Consider the following 16,624-nt stretch of genomic DNA (forward strand, 5'->3'; position numbering starts at 1 on the left):
AGTTGCATGCTTTATTATCCCAGTACTTTCAAGGTGCAGTGATGTGCATTGGATCGAGACACAAATGTCAGACATCTCCCCAAAGACATTCACCGTTTTGGATGTACTGAAAGCCGACCGTCTCCTCCGAATTCAGGCAGACCTGCAGCTGTTCCAGACGAGAGAGAAATACAACTGACATTGCTGACCCGCATCACTGCACATGGGCACCACAGCCTGGCTTTCAGAACTTGAGTCTTTTATCAGATTTAAGCATACAATTAAATTTGACATTCTTCTACTTTACTTTTGTAACTAAAAATCAATTGCAGCTGCACAGTCATTTTGAGCCAATGATGACAGGGCTAATTAAAACCTCTAGGGGCCAGATACTAAACCACTAGTTGCACTAGCATTGCAGGACAGTATAGACAAAACTGAAATAGGCAATTAATGCATGGTTGGCCAGCAAGGCTAAATTCAGTAATATAAGTAGAGCAGAAAGAATATGGAGAGGCTCAAGCATGCAGTTCAGATGCTTCTCCTGGTTTGGATCAATTCTGAATGAACATAACTGCAATATCTGTAAATACAGATCGTTTAGCGCATGAATTGCTGAAGATGGCTCCTACTTCGTTCAGCACCACCGGCAAACAGTCTTAATGCAGAAGGTACACAAAAATGCTGGAGAAACTCAGCGGGTGCAGCAGCATCTATGGAGCGAAGGAAATAGGCAACGTTTAGGGCCAAAACCCTTCTTCAGACTGATGCAGGGGAGATGCAGAACCAGCCAACTCTGCTTGGTGTAATACTGGCAAAAGCATACCCAATCTGCAGTCACGTACATTGAATGGAAATCAGCTTGTAAACCTCCAGGCCTCGGGAATGTCACACATACATGGAAACAAAGGGAATATAGAGCCGCTCGAGCCCGTAAATGTGAAACAGAAAAGGCCCATTACGCCCCTTGACCCTGGGGCAGGAACTAGTAAGTCAGTCCCTGGAGTCTGCCTCACCCCAGCAGGAGAGGCTGTCCAGTCCCTCAAGGCACGATTCCACCATGGCTGGACTGATTGGTGTTTTACCTCCACCGAGCTGCTTTGCTCCTCATCCCTCAGCTTCCTCACATTCAATAGGGAGCAGACTAAGATAATGACCACTGCTTTTATTTTTTAAAGTCCAATATGAACAAAGCATTTTTTTGGAGGGGGGGGGGAAGAGGAGTGATAACCACAGCCAGCTCTCCTACCTACCTGGTTGAGACACACACTGTGTCTGAAATGATAATTAAAGGTGGAACAAGACCAGCTAAGGCACAGCATAGAATTATAAAAAGGAATATTTTAAACATCAGCGGAAAAATGGTGCAGAAACCTGCAGCACTGCAAATATTATATCACATTTTTGGACCATGGGGTTCAATGTTTAATAAAAATATTTCATGTGCATGCTGACTGTCCGTTACAAGTCCTTGGTATGCAATATTCAAATTGAGGATCATTAGAAACCTATCCTCAGTCGCCGAGTTCTCATGCCTGTCGTCCAGGTCTCAAGATCCATAGAAAGTCTGGAATCAAACTTTCCTCACTCTTCATTTATCTAGTTTTCAACAATTACTCTGCTGCTCTGTCTCTGGGTATTCTTTCATGTGTACACTTCACCTTCAATTGTTCAATCAACCTAGTTGATTGGACTTGCCTCCATCAGATTTATTTTTGGACTTTTTAGCTGGGGGTTCCTGGGTTTTCTCCGTGTTACCTGCTGCATTTTCCTTTGGAGTCTTCTTCCATTTCCTAAACCTCTTCTTTTTCTTTTTGTCCGTTCTGTCACTTGTGGCCTTTGGAGCTTCATCAGATTTTCCATCAGGATTTTCTTTCTTAATCTGCTCATTCTCCAGGGTTGGGATTTTCTTTTTCTTCCAGTTCTTCCGCTTCTTGGTTTCAGGGAGAAACCCCTTCTTTTTCTTAAGAGTTCCCGGTGCTTCTGCGGGATTTGGCAACTGCGCTTTGACCTTCACCTTCTGCGGTTTTCTGGTGGGAATGAAGAACAGGTTAGTCCAGCGGTCAGAAACCATCTCCCACGAGCTGCAATGGTACAAAAGGTTTATTGATGGTGTCACGCTCTGGGCTGACAGGAGCGCGACGGGCATAGATAAGTTTTAAAAGATGAAACCCCCAGAAAATACCAACCGACTAAGTCATTTCAGAAAAATAATATGCAACACAGTTCACGCTGACAAATTTGCCACATTAATAATAATAATAATGGATGGGATTTATATAGCGCCTTTCTAATACTCAAGGCGCTTTACATCGCATTATTCATTCACTCCTCAGTCACACTCAGTGGCGGTAAGCTACTTCTGTAGCCACAGCTGCCCTGGGGCAGACTGACGGAAGCGTGGCTGCCAATCTGCGCCTACTGCCCCTCCGACCACCACCAGTCACTCACACACATTCACACAGGCAAAGGTGGGTGAAGTGTCTTGCCCAAGGACACAACGACAGTATGCACTCCAAGCGGGATTCGAACCGGCTACCTTCCGGTTGCCAGCCAAACACTTAGCCCATTAGAACAGTAGTAGTCTGGTCTATGTCCAAAACCGTGCTCCAATTCCAACAGATTGTGTCTCAACTGTACATCAATAAGCGAATTCGGTATTCCGAAAAATGCAAGGAATCATGGGATTTATCAAAGGTCATATGCTATGAAGAAACATCGAACGAAGCGCTGCAGATACAGTGGGTAGAGTTTGGGTCCAATTTTTTTGGTCTTTTTTCAAGCTGTATTTGTCAGTGGGCAGATATAGGGGGCAGATGCGAGTGGAGGGGGGGGGGGGGGGCGTGTAGGGGTGGAGACTGGACCGGAGTAGAGACATTCTCCACAGCTGCACGCGCATTCTCGGTAGCTGCGCCTCATCCGCAGCCAGGATCGAACCCGGGTCCCCAGCGCCACAGTCGCTGCTAAACCGCCACTGGACCACCCCCCCCACCTCGAGTGTCCCATCCCCGCCCAGGGGGCAGCCGGAGACATCCGAACCCATGGGACTGCGGCCCCCAGCCAGCGCGGAGAAGCGCCAACCCCAGCTCAATTCCACCTCACCCGCCGGGCCGACCGACAGCTCCGGACCGACGACACCAGCAGCCACAGGCCCACAGCCAGCATGGAGAGAAAGCACCAACTCCAGTCCAACCCCACTCCAACTACAGAGGAACCCACTTCCCGATGGGCCGCTACGGCGACAAGTGCCAGTTCGCCCATGACCTGGCAGAGCTGTGCTCCCTCAGCCGCCACCCCAAGTACAAGACGGAGCCGTGTCACACCTTCCACACCATCGGCTTCTGCTCCTAAGGTACCCGCTGCCACTCTATCCACAACCCTGAGCAAGGGCCCCGGCCTCGCCTGCGCCAGAGCACCAACCTGGGCTCGGCCTCCTCCAGCCCGGCGCTCGACTGGGCTGCGCTGCAGGTGGCCTTCAGCACTGACCTGGAGTTGGAGCTAGCCCGGACTCTGGGCTTGGGGATGGGCAAGGGAGGGGGAGGAGGTTCCTGCTGCCGCCAGCACCAACAGCACCAGCAGCTCCAGCGGGCACCCGGCCTGCCCTTGGCCGGCAGGAGCCCGTCCGCAGATTCTCTCTCCGACCAGGACGATTCCAGCAACAGCTGCTCCGAGTCGCCCGTCTTCGAGGAGGGCCGGCGGCTGCCCATCTTCAGCAGGATCTTGGCATCGGACTGAAGGGAGGGGGGTGTAGGTGGAGAGCTGCCGGACAACCCGGTGGGACAGGCAGAGCCAAGCTGGAGCCAGCGGCTACATCGCCGGCTACAAGTCCGGGGGCCGCCCCGCCAACCCAGGGACACTCCGGACACCTCCGGACAGGGGCGACCCAGCAGCAACTCAGCAGCGCCGGAGAGCCAGGCCCTACCTCGAACACGGATGAAACGCAAGCCTGCACAGACTGCCGAGACTATTTATAGCAAGTGACCTATGACCTGGGCGTGCGCGGTCGGAATACCGAACTCGCTTATTCACTTTTTTTTCACTTCATGTTCCTCTGCATCCTTGCCTCACAAAACCTCAGGTTCCATTCTAAAAACTACTGGCCTGCCTGCTTGGGCACTGGAATCGCTTTGCTCTTCAACTCTATCTTCTCACCCTATAAGTACCCAATTGATCACTTTCGCCCTTGAAGCAGGTAACCAAACACTTTGCTGCACCTATTCCATTTCTTAAATTCCTCTTTCTATCACTATATGAATCTTTAATTCTCTCCAACTTCATCTCCTTCAGATCTTCTTCTTATCGAGTCCACACAAGATTAGAAGTTGTTCAGCCAGAGCTGAACACACTTCTCAGCATCTGCATACAATGGTGTCTGTCTTGCGCTCCTTGTACGTGGTGGTGGAAAGATTGGTGAAAACAGGGCCGCGACATGAACGCTCATTCCTTGACCGCATCTGAATCAGATGAAGTTCATGCAACCAAAAATGATCCCTGTTCAGCACTGTTGTTCACATCCCAATTAAAACATTCTCTTTACCCTTATTCTTTATCACCCAATTCCCAACCGAGGTCGCTAGGTACCTTGGTCTACTTGGACAAGTTGGGCTGAAGGGCTCGTCTCCCTGCTGTATAACTTTGTGACTTTAATTACCAACGTATATTAAAAGGTTACTTCTAATTCCAGGCCCATTATTTTAAACTATTAATCTGTAGATAGATGTATTACAATTTTATATCCTTTGCTAATCTTTAATTCTACAGATTGCATTTCTGCTTTCTCACCTTTAATGACATTTTTTTTTCATTGATGAAGCTGTGTTTTATTAATAATTCTATTCTTCTTCCTCTCCTAATTTCCATCACTCCTCTAAAGACTTAACATTAAAGCTCCCAGCTACCACTCTCTGGTTTCCTGGGCCGAATCTTGCTGAATCTAATAATAATGGTTAGATATTTCAGAACTGCCCGTGGGTTCTGAACTCACAGTGCAAGTCCAGAGCTCTTCGAAATGGCAAAATGATGGGAGTTTCCAGCAATGCTTCAGTCCACAGTTGTCAAGATTCAACTCTTTACTAAAGAAGGGTTTCGACCCGAAACGTTGCCTATTTCCTTCGCTCCATAGATGCTGCCGCACCTGCTGAATTTCTCCAGCAATTTTGTCTACCTTCGATTTTCCAGCATCTGCAGTTCCTACTTGAACATTCAACTCTTTACCACACTTAAAGACTTCAACAGACTACTTCCCAGCTTTCTCTTGTCAGGAGTTCCTAACCAAATCAGTGTCTACCAGCAGCTATATGCACAGGTTCATTTTTCCTCAATGCTTCTTTTTATAATATAGAGCAGCTATGCACACAATACTCCAGAAATTAACCAGATTGGCCAAACTAAACCTTGATTTTGAGATACACACTGATCCCAGCCTTTATCTATTCCTTCATTCAACAAGAGCATGCCTGATGTTGTACCTCAACACCATTTTCCTGTTCACATTGTTTACAGAGCTATTTTGTATTTCCTCTGACTTGTTTCTAGATACTTTCCATTTCCTTTCCTAAATATATTCCGGATATCAGGCTGTGCTCTAACACTGCATCTGGGATCTCTTCCCAAGATTTCCTTAACATGGATGTTATCTGAGTGAACTAAGGGCTTTAAAAGTGCTCAAGTTTAATCAGTCATTATTATTTCTCCTGTTTTTATTTCAAATCTGATTACATAATTTCTAAGATCATTTCCACCAAACCTGTCTCCCTGGAGCCTACTGAATCAGAGTAGTTACTGCCCTTGATATTGTCCCGTCTGCCCCTTGTGATCCGATTTCTATTCCAACCTTGTCGTGTATCCTTGGAATATTTGGTACCAGTTTTCCCCGTTCAACATTATGCTAAATGTTTCCAGTGCTATTCTCTTTTTACGATTCATTTTTCTCCAAATTTAATTTTCAACCCCTTAAAAACACTTTGTCTTCACACTATTACACTGATCACTAATGATCCTCCCCGTACTTTTTTTTCTTACATGCCCCAATTTAAGTTTCCATCGTTAGGTGCAGTGGCAAAGCCACCATGTTGTGCTTCTTATGTACAATGTTATTTCCAGAGATAACCATAAGAACGTCATTCCTTCTTACCACATCTATCTAGTTAATGTTAGGGATGGGGAAATCCTATAAGATTGTAGACAAAAAGCCATTACTTGAATTTGTTTGCATCGTTCTTTCCTCAACACTCTTCCACTATTTCTTGATCTGAATGTTGCTGTCTTAAACATTTTTTCATGTGCCCCTATGCAGATTCTCATTTCAGCCTCACCGAGGCCTGTGTCATGTTTCATATTACCACTGCCATATCACTAATAAGTACACCTATTCTACCTCCCCGTTATACGTCACAATCTCTTCTAAATATTTAATTATCTTTATTTCAAGACCCAATTTTTCCAAAGCCTCATTTCTCGTCGTCCCCATTATATCTGATTCCAAGCAATATCACCCATAGTCCCTCTGCTGTGGAGTTTTAGAAACCAACCAGAATGGGAATGAGATGAGATCCTTACTTGAATCCAAGTAGCTTCATTACGTGCCAATATAAATCAGAGATCTTGCAGATATCTTCCAGCTCCTCCAGCGATTGCAGGACAGAAGTCAGCTCGGCTAACGAGATATCAAGCTTCTGCAGTGCAAAACACACACACATACACACTCATCAATACTTAACTGAAATGCTAACTTAATATGAAAAGGGAATGTGGGGGGGGAAACCTGGTATAACAAATGTCCACAAAGTCAAAACCATCAGATCGACCACTTATATACCACAAGTTCGAAGTACCTCAGGCCACTTTACGATTTCTGAAATACTTCCAAAACATTACCTGGTATAGTGTGGTATTCTTGGATCCAGTCAATGCACGATAGAATTTAATTCCAAGAAGCAGACTTATTCTAAGCTCTCACTCCAATGTGTTAGCAGAGCAGCCCATGAGATAGATCTGGAGCAGCAAACCCAAGCCTTATCCACTCATTCTAGTGGTTTGGGTGTTCATTACTGATATCATGGGAGCCCATGAGACACAAAGCAGGCTGACTGGGCATTTAATTTGTATTTATTACATGGCAAAACCTGCAAGCTTATAAAGCTTCTACAAATAAAATCACCATTATAACACTGGCTTAGTGTTGCCCAATTTAAGGTAAAAGGAAAAGCTGCAATCCACCTGTCCTCATTATGAAACTGTAGCACGGTGACAAATTGAAGAGCTGAATTTAAAGACTGCCCTTGATTACATGATTTCCCAGAACTTTACAACCAATAATACAATAATATGGTCATTGCTATATTAATCTAAGCAAGGGATGACTATTGACCAGGACACCAATCCTTCTACTCATGGTATTGGAGCTTTTACAGACCCCCACCGCCAAAGTATTAGCAATATATTATAGGACACTTCCTTCTGTATACCCATATTATCATCAATCTAATATGTTCTCTTATAATGCCCAATGCCACTAATGTTTTTGCCTTAAACCAAATACACATGAAGTATTTGAGAGGCAGTCACATAAGGCCCAGCCTTTCAGTGTCCAGTAGCGGCAGGACCTTAAACTCCTGAAGATGCCACCCCAGTCAGTAGCACTCCCAGCACTACAGCAAAATTATATGCCCAAATCACTGCAGATGGCCTTGAACATACAGTATCTAACTGAAGGGGACTGCCCTTCAAGTCGGAAAATCTATAAACGATCTGTACTCATCAAAACTTAAAATATTTTATATTTATTAGAAGTAGACATATTATAAAATGTAGTTACATATTATAGTAAAAAAACTTTTCATATACATCAGTCATACATTATTAAAATTTTCCATTATCAATTACTTCTGCTTCTAGTGTTTTTATTTTTTATAGAAAGAGGGAAAAAGAGAGGGTAGAAAGTTACAAATAAAAAAGCAAAAAAAAAAAAAAACACAACAGAAAAACAAGGGAGGTGGAATGGGTTACCTGTAATACATCAATGGAGATAGGTTTGTAGGTTATAAAGTATAGCTTTTCATCTATTCCTGAGTTCAAGTTTGAGTTGGGTCCTCGTGCTGTGCCAATCTATCCCTTCAGATAGTTAATGAATGGAGCCCAAATTTTATGGAAAAGATCTTGTTTGTCCATTAAGACAAGTCTAATTCTTTCTAAGTATAGGGTCTCCGACATTTCCGTAATCCACATTTTAATTGTGGGGGTTGTAGGGCCTTTCCAAAAATTTAATATTAATTTTTTTCCGGTTATTATACTGTAGTTGAGGAAATTTCTTTGGTTTGTTGTGAGTGTTAAGCTTTGTTCTGATATTCCAAGTATTATTAATTTTGTATCTGGGTCCAGTTTTGTATTAATAACTTCTGAAGCTATTTCAAATATATCAGTCCAGAAATGTTTAAGTTTTATACAGTTTGCAAACGTATGTGTTAAATTAGCCTCTAAATGTAGACATTTATCACAAATAGGAGAGATTTGTGGGAAGATTCTATTTAGTTTTATTTTAGAGAAGTGTAGTCTATGTAAGACCTTGAATTGTATTAAAGTATGTCTGGCATTTAATGAACATTGATGTATTTGTTGTAAACTTTCGTCCCACATATCTTTCGTGATAGGATGACCTATTTGAGGAGGAGGAGCCATCTTGGTGAACGGCTGCTAGCCAGCAGCCGTCCGTTTTAATTCGTTTTTTTTATAGTTTTTAGTGAGTCCTGTTTTTCGTTTGTTGGGGATATGGACTTTTTAATGTGGGGGGGGTAGGTCTCAACTTTATTTCTAGGTCCCTACCTGGTCGGTGAGGCAGCTTCTTCTCCGGGCTGCCCGTCGATCCGTCCTCGTGGCCTACCTGCGGGCTTGGAGCGCCGTTTCCTGGCGGGAACCGCCCAGCACCTCGGCCTCGGCGGCGGCACAGCATCGGAGCACTGGAGCGGAGCGGAGTGGAGCGGGCAATCCCTTGCCTGGGGCGACGCGCTGGAGCTCTGGCGAGCTGGACCGCCGAGAGCAACAACTCTGGGCTGCGGGTTTGCGGAGCGTAGAGGCGGCGCCGACTTCAACAACGGGAGCCTGGGAGCGCCAAACCGGCGCGGCCTTGTCGGCTTCGGCAGCCGCGGGCTCCAACCAGGAAGCGACCGTTCCAAGTGGCCCAGCCGCCGAGAGGACTCTCCCGACGCCGGGGCAAGACCACCCGGTGAGAACGGCCAGGGACATCGGGCCTCCGTAGAGGCAATTGCGGTGGCCTCAATAGGCCTGACTTTGGGGTGAACATGGGGTGGGGACTGGACATTGTGCCTTCCTCCACAGTGCTATCCACTGTGGGGGGATGATTTTTTTGTCTATTTGTAGTCTTGTAGGTCTGTGTCCAAGATGGCTGCCGTGAAGAGAGAGTGGACGCTGGCACGATTTGGTTGCCGCTGCTCCCTCTTCACACTGTGTTTTTGATTTTCTGTTTTTGGATTGAATCCTGTTTTTAATTTGTGTCTCTGTGATGTCCTTATTGTTATATTCCGATTATATGTTTACTATGTAAGGTGTCCTTGAGATTTTGTATGAAAGGCGCCCATTAAATATAAAATTTATTATTATTATTATTTCATTTTCCCATTTGTATCTATATGGTTCGGTCGGTCAATACTTAAAATAGGCCAACTTATTTACTGACAACAGTGTAAACTACAAATTGGAAGAAGCTGATTTATGGACTCAGTCCTCTGAATAACTCAAGGGACTCTCCAACAAATGGCTAATGTGTTGCCGTTATTCTTCTGTTCCTACGGTAAACCAGATGAGCCACATGCAGACTAATTAGGACACGTGGGTATGAAAGAGCTAAGAGTCAAATCTAAAATGGAGTCGTTCTTCTACAAAAGCATGATCGAGTAGAACAAAAGAATGGCTCGGTGCCAAGTCTGAATGACTGTAAATTATATGGAACACAATATGGAGGACAGGTTGTCTTTTCAATAAAGACATTGATGGCAGCCTGTGTAATAACATGTGCTTCTTTTCAAGGCCATAAAGAAGCCAAGATTGGAAAAAAAATAGCTGACGTTCCAGAGATAAGTAATAACTTGTTATTGGATGAGCTTGATTTGGACCCAGCTTTTCCTATATTGTGAAAGGCTACAGAATCTTGCAGTCATGCCATATTCAGACTTGGTAGGTGTGTTTTACTGATAAGAAAAATGTATAATTGTGCTAACTCTCCTTTGTTCTGTGAGTGGGAGCCCGAGAAGCACTGAGCAACGTTTGTGCTCATTGTAGATCTCTGCCACTCCCGTCTGACGTATCAATTAAAGATTGCCATGGTCTACCTTTAACAGTTTTTGTTGCTATCTGCTTTTTAAGAAACAAACTTTGACAGGTAGAGCAGTTTCAGGTGTCCATGCAGTCATTTCTAATGTATCTGCTTTCTAACCATTTCAGCCATAGAAAGAGATTTCAACAAAGATCAGAAACAACCCAATATTATCATGATTTCTTATTCTTCACTGTTACCTGTTGAGTCACAGTCTTGATAAGGAACTGAACCAGCACCAAGCATTTTCTAACTTCCTCCTGTTCCACCTTTAGTTTGACAGCAGTTACAGTCTTCAAACACTGTAGCAGAGGAATGAAAACAAAGTAAGGCATTCATCTAGAAACACACCATTATATTGTGTATTATACACAAATGCTTGGCCCTCGTACACTGCCGAGGCATCTCATCACCCCCTCTGCTACCTCTTGTTCAGCTCCTTGAGAGCATTGTCTGGATTTGCAAATTCTTTCACCCAGTTCAAACCTTTGCATGGCTTTGCGCCTCTATGACATTCTAGAACCCAATTAGTTAGTTCTATTGCAAATCTAATCAACTCATTTTCTGCATATTGAACTCTATAAATTTGACCAAGCTTCTGTCGCTTGCCCTCAACTATTTTTTTGGGTTCTATTTCAGGTTTTGTCAGACATTTTGCAACATTATCTAAACACAATCACTGACTGTGGATAGCGAAGCGAAGGTACTGGCACTCCTGACTCTATCATGCTGAGTGTCAGAGTGCCCTCAATGATGTTGTCTCCCACCTGTTGTCTTGACCAACTGGACTGCGATACTCAAAGTCCACGCGTAAACTATTTAACTGATAAGACTCACACATGCACTTTGTCCAGCAGAGACCTCTGGTTAGCAATCCTAACGAGTGCTGCAGAGGTAATCGAGAAGCAGGGCATTGAATTATTTTGAAAACATTTCGACCTTTGTTTTCTCCCCAGACTTTCTTCCACTAGTGTTACAACTGTATGATAAAACACTGCAATTTGATCCTGCTGTTTCAAGACAGTTGGGTGATCTGGCAGTATAAAAACAGCACATTCTCAGTCTTCAGAGTGACCTGTGTTGTAGATGAGAAGGTCGTCTGGACAGTGCACATTAAGTAGCCAATGCCAAAACTGGCAGGGTGCCAAGTAAGTTAAATCACTAGCCGCCTGTATGCCTCATTCTGTTGCGATAAACAACCTTGAACAATGCACCTTACCAGGAATGAAAGGCTGCTTGACAATAGCAAAAACAGTTTGGATAAATATTTGGGAACAAAGCAGACTTAGATAAATATTTTGCAGTCTTCACAACTTATTTTGCAGGGAAGCAAGAAATCCTGCATTGTCGAGTGTTTCCTCAGGAGATGGAATAATTTGGGTTGCATTGTGAGAAGGCAAAATGTAAATTTTTTTTTGGATAATGGATTTGACAGTCTATTTGATTTCTTCTGCTGTGAATAGAATACAAGGTTGCACCCTGGCTTCTGTTCTCGGTTTTCTCGTTTCCAATCAGAGATGGCATAGCCTCAACCACAGGTAAATTATAGCAGGATCTTGAGTTGAAATTGCTCAATTGAAATTGGGTTAGAATTGCTGCATTTCAGTTAATGAACAAAACTGCTTTACATGAAATATACAATATCCCATTAATTTACTTTGTTATTTGCAATAAAAATTACATGTTGCTGGAAGCAAGAGACCTAAATAATCTGGCAGCTTCGTCAAGGAATCTTGAAACGGTGCACTCAGGGCATATCTTTTGGCTAAACTTTTCCTCTTAACCAAACATATTAAATTGCTAATGAGAAGTTAACAGTCTGATGAGGAAGTAAAGGGTAATGAATTCAATTTCATTTACAAATGTCCAAGAGAGGCAAAGACTTAACTGAAAAGAGTAAAATATCTTAATTATAATTTTTTTTTAATCCATGATAATTACATTTGCAGGAATAAGACTTCCTAGTGCAGCGATTGAAAAGCAAAAAAAAAACCCCAAAATCCTGGATACTTTCAGCAGATCTATGGAGAACCAGCATCGATGGAGAGGCAGGCAGGTTAATGACCCCCTCATTTTGTTATGCAGTAGAACACCTCGCTGTTCTAGGTGCCAACTGCTCTACATCGGTGAGACCAGGCGCAGGCTTGGCGATCGCTTCGCCAAACACCTCTGCTCAGTTCGTATTAACCAACCTGATCTCCCGGTGGCTCAGCACTTCAACTCCCCCTCCCATTCCGAATCCAACCTTTCAGTCCTGGCCTCCTCCATGGCCAGAGTGAGTCCCACAGCAAATTGGAGGAGCAGCACCTCATATTTCGCTTGGGTAGTTTATACCCAAGCAGTATGAACATTGGCATCTCCAATTTCAGGTAGTCCTTGCTTTCTCCCTCCTTCCGTTCCCCCTCCCAGCTCTCCCACTACCCACTGTCTCCGCCTCTTCCGTTCTTCTTCCCGCCCCCCCCTCCCCACCCCCCACATCAGTCTGAAGAAGGGTCTCGACCAGAAACGTCACCTATCCTTCGTTCCATAGATGCTGCCTCACCCGCTGTGTTTCTCCAGCATTTTTGTCTCCCCTCATTTTGTGGTGTAGTATTTAATTTTCAGCATCATCTTAGGGCGTAATGCTGATGTTAAATGACAATGTTCTTCGCCTCAGGGAGAGCAACATGTCCTGATAGTAACTGCACGTTGCAGGCCAATTTACAAGTAAACCATGAGATTCACTATTGCTACAACAGTAAATTCTGATGAACCGTACCCGAGTACATCTTGGTTTCTGTTATTTGCTTAATCAACGGTTTGAGGAATTCAATTACCTGTGTGACTTGACTATTAACTTCAGTGATGAGCTCGTTCCACTTGTCGCCTGGGAAAGATTGCCTCACATCCTGGGATTGGAGAGCCTGCAGGACGAGACAGCAGGCCTGACCCTGCAAAATTGGTAAAGATTGATTAAATGCAGCGACCACATCAAAAGCTCTCATCAAAAGAAAGAATCCCACACATCCCTTCCTCAAGGGTGCTTGAGTAAAAACTTGAGTACAGGACCACTAGGTGGTGCGTTCAATGGCAGCCTCGCCAACGATCTGTCTCGTCCTTTTCTTCTTTTGCTGTTTTTAGTCTGCTGTTAAATGTATGTTTTAGTGTATCTTTAGTTTTGTATTATGTGGGGCATGGGGGAACTTTTTATCTCTATCCTCGACGGAGATGCGACTCTTCCGTATCTTCGTCCGCACTGCGGTCTAACATCGAGTGTAACCAAAATGTATAAAAATGGCCTTTAATAAAATCTGACAATGTGCACTATGACCACACATGATTTTTTTTCAATTATAAATCTCAAATTGTTGCGTACAGAGGCAAATAAATAAATGATGCATCTTTGTCCCAAACATTATGGAGGGCACTGTATTTAAACTTATGAAACAATTCGATCTTTGCTCATCACATGATTATTCCATCAGGTTTGCTGCTGTATGTTTCTGTTGCTATATAATTATCCTCCTTGTAAATACATTCTTGCTCTTCACCCTGCGCAGAATAATTGGATAATGAGATATATGCTGGAGACACAAAGAACGGCAGATGCTAGTATGTTGTGCAAAACACAAAGTGCTAAAATAACTCAGCAGGTCAGGCAGCATTTTTGGAAGACATGGATAGGAGACCTTTCTTCAGTCTCATTGTAGCAGGGGGATGAAAAAGCAGGGGGATGAAAAAAGAGGTGGGGGCAGGACAAAGCCAGGCAATTATTTACTAACTTTGTGAATGAACCATCGAGTCTATGGTGCTGTTTAAAATAAATCGTCTCTCTCACTCATGCCACACATACCAGTCGAAGCACAGTTCAAGAAAGCCATAGATTATTTGATGGAAACCAATATCCCACTGCAGGAGGGAAGTTTCACTGAAATGAGTGTTACCAACTGATTAATAACTGGCAGTGGTTTGAGTGAGACACAACATTGTATCAACATATGTTGCTATTGACCAAACAAGTACAAAAACAAAGAACTGCAAATACTGGTTTATACCATACAAAGTGCTAAAGTAACTCAGTGGGTTAGGCAGCATCTCTGGAGAAAAAGAACAGGTGACGTTTCGGGCCGGGACCCTTCTAGAAGTGTCCTGACTTGAAACGTTACCCATTCGTTTTCTCCAGAAATGCTGCCTGACCGTCCTGCTGCGTTTATCCATCGATTTGTGTCCAACTTTGTTGCTATTTACAATTTGGTCTTGGCAGGGTTAAAGTCAACTAGTGCAGTTGCTACCAATTGAAAATGTAAATAGAAAATGGCAGTATTTGCCGATCAGTGGTGCTCTACTTACCTCAGAAGGCTGGAGATTTAAACCCCATTCTAAGGTGAACACAGGATACAGGTACCATTTGATAACTATACTGAGAAAGTTTTGCAATATCTGAAGTGCTATCAAGACTATTAAGTGAGGCTGCACCTGCCTTCTCAGATGGACATAAACTATACAAAAACAATGGCTTGAAGAAACGTCACTCCCAAATGCTATACAGGTATGGAAATACAAAGCAGGTCAGGCAGCATAACAAACTAAAATACCCAACAAGCTGCAAAACATTTATTTTTTCTGGCAATTACTTTACTACACGATGAAGTAAAAGTAATTGGAAGTTTAAATAACATACCCTAGATTGTGAGGATTTTCATCAGGATCAGGATACAAATAAAATTTGACATGCCACTTTATATAAGTACACTATCCCCAAAACTGTGCACACTCATTTTGTTAAATAACTTCTTGATTGCATTAAATGGCCATCGCCATTACCAAGTCAACAAACATGTATAATAATTAGTGCTCTTCTTGATTCAGCAACAAGGATCTCACTGGAATGGATGGAATTCAAATTTATTTTTAAGTCAATATCCTACAGAAACAAAAAATATGTAAAGACTGTATGTCTCTCAATAGTCTGGTGGCAACTTGCAATTGCTTGTAACCTCCAGGCACTCCTGTGAACTATTTTAACAATTAAGCCCCACCTCTTTTAATGGTTAAAAGATGTGGGTGGGTTCAGCATCACACAGGATTTCCAAATTTGCTACCAAAGTCTGTTAGAAACAACAAACCTTGCACGGATGCCCACCTGTGATATGATGGACTTTAATAAAGACATAGTTCATGTCCCATTTGCAATTATATACCTGTGTGAGTTTGACACATCAAGATTACATCTTCCCAGTAATACCTGCAAAATGGAATAGCTGGGGATCCAGCGATGATCCCTGCAACACACCACTGGCCACAGCCTTCCAACCCGAAATTAACCCATTCATTCCTGTTCTGTTCTTGCACTTCCCCATGCCACCAAAATTAATAGCTATCTGGGAGATCACAAAGAGGAGGTATGAAGATGAAGATTGGAGCCATTTATGAAGCAAATGTTCTGATTTTACGTCCTTATTGTAATTTTACTTTCCTTGAAATTGCACTGTTTAATTAAAGAAAGAAAAAGTGTGTCTCGGTTAATGTTATCTTCCCATCCAGGACTCAATTCACCCGTTCAAAGTGATACAGCAAATTTTCTTTGCACCCTGATGAAAATGCCCAGCAATACATGGAATATTCAACTTCATCTTGCTTTTACTACATCATAACAGCTGCATCATTCAGTTATCAGAAAATAATTGATTCTCAGCTTTTTGGGTATTTTAGCTACATAGGTTGAACGTAATAACTGTCTTCCTGAGGTGTCAGTAACAGTCATGAAATAAGTGAAGAACATTGAAGATATTGGGGTGGATTTCATTGCAAATACAGATGGTTCCAGCACATTTTATAACCAGACTATTGTTCTTTAATGGTTCTTTCCAATACAAATCTCAAATTGTGGAGTACAGAGGCAAATAAATAAATGATGGGTCGCTTGGAGTGCATAATGTCGTTGTGTCCTTGGGCAAGACACTTCACCCACCTTTGCCTGTGTGTGAATGTGTGTGAGTGATTGGTGGTGGTCGGAGGGCAGCTGTGGCTACAGAAGTAGCTTACCACCACCGAGTGTGACTGAGGAGTGAATGAATAATGCGATGTAAAGCGCCTTGAGTATTAGAAAGGCGCTATATAAATCCCATCCATTATTTGTTCCAAACATTATGAAGGGCACTGTATCTTACAAAATAGACGCAGTTGGTAAAGCAAATGCTGCACAATGTCAGTGACCCAGGGTTCAATCCTGCCTTCGGGTGCTGTTCATGTGAAGTTTGCACGTTCTTCCCGTGACTGCGTTTTTTTTCGCCAAGTGCTCTTGTTACCTCCCACATCCCAAAGATATATGGATCGATA

The 16,624-nt window shown here is 43.2% G+C and overlaps 1 protein-coding gene across 1 annotated transcript in view; it reads right to left on the bottom strand.

Annotated features, from left to right (window-relative positions):
* Positions 1-1,129: 1,129 nt before the first annotated feature.
* mybbp1a (MYB binding protein 1a) overlaps positions 1,130-16,624 on the bottom strand; it is a 68,802-nt gene continuing 53,307 nt past the window's right edge. Inside the window, exons 24-27 of the mRNA XM_033045941.1 lie at positions 13,123-13,236; positions 10,507-10,608; positions 6,538-6,653; positions 1,130-2,009 (exon numbers count right to left, since the gene is read on the bottom strand). Coding sequence (XP_032901832.1) covers positions 1,655-2,009; positions 6,538-6,653; positions 10,507-10,608; positions 13,123-13,236 — 687 coding nt within the window. The 3' untranslated portion in view covers positions 1,130-1,654. The remainder of the gene's footprint in view (positions 2,010-6,537; positions 6,654-10,506; positions 10,609-13,122; positions 13,237-16,624) is intronic.

This window comes from Amblyraja radiata, chromosome 28 (genome assembly GCF_010909765.2).
Source record: "Amblyraja radiata isolate CabotCenter1 chromosome 28, sAmbRad1.1.pri, whole genome shotgun sequence".
In the NCBI taxonomy this organism is placed as follows: Eukaryota; Metazoa; Chordata; class Chondrichthyes; order Rajiformes; family Rajidae; genus Amblyraja; species Amblyraja radiata.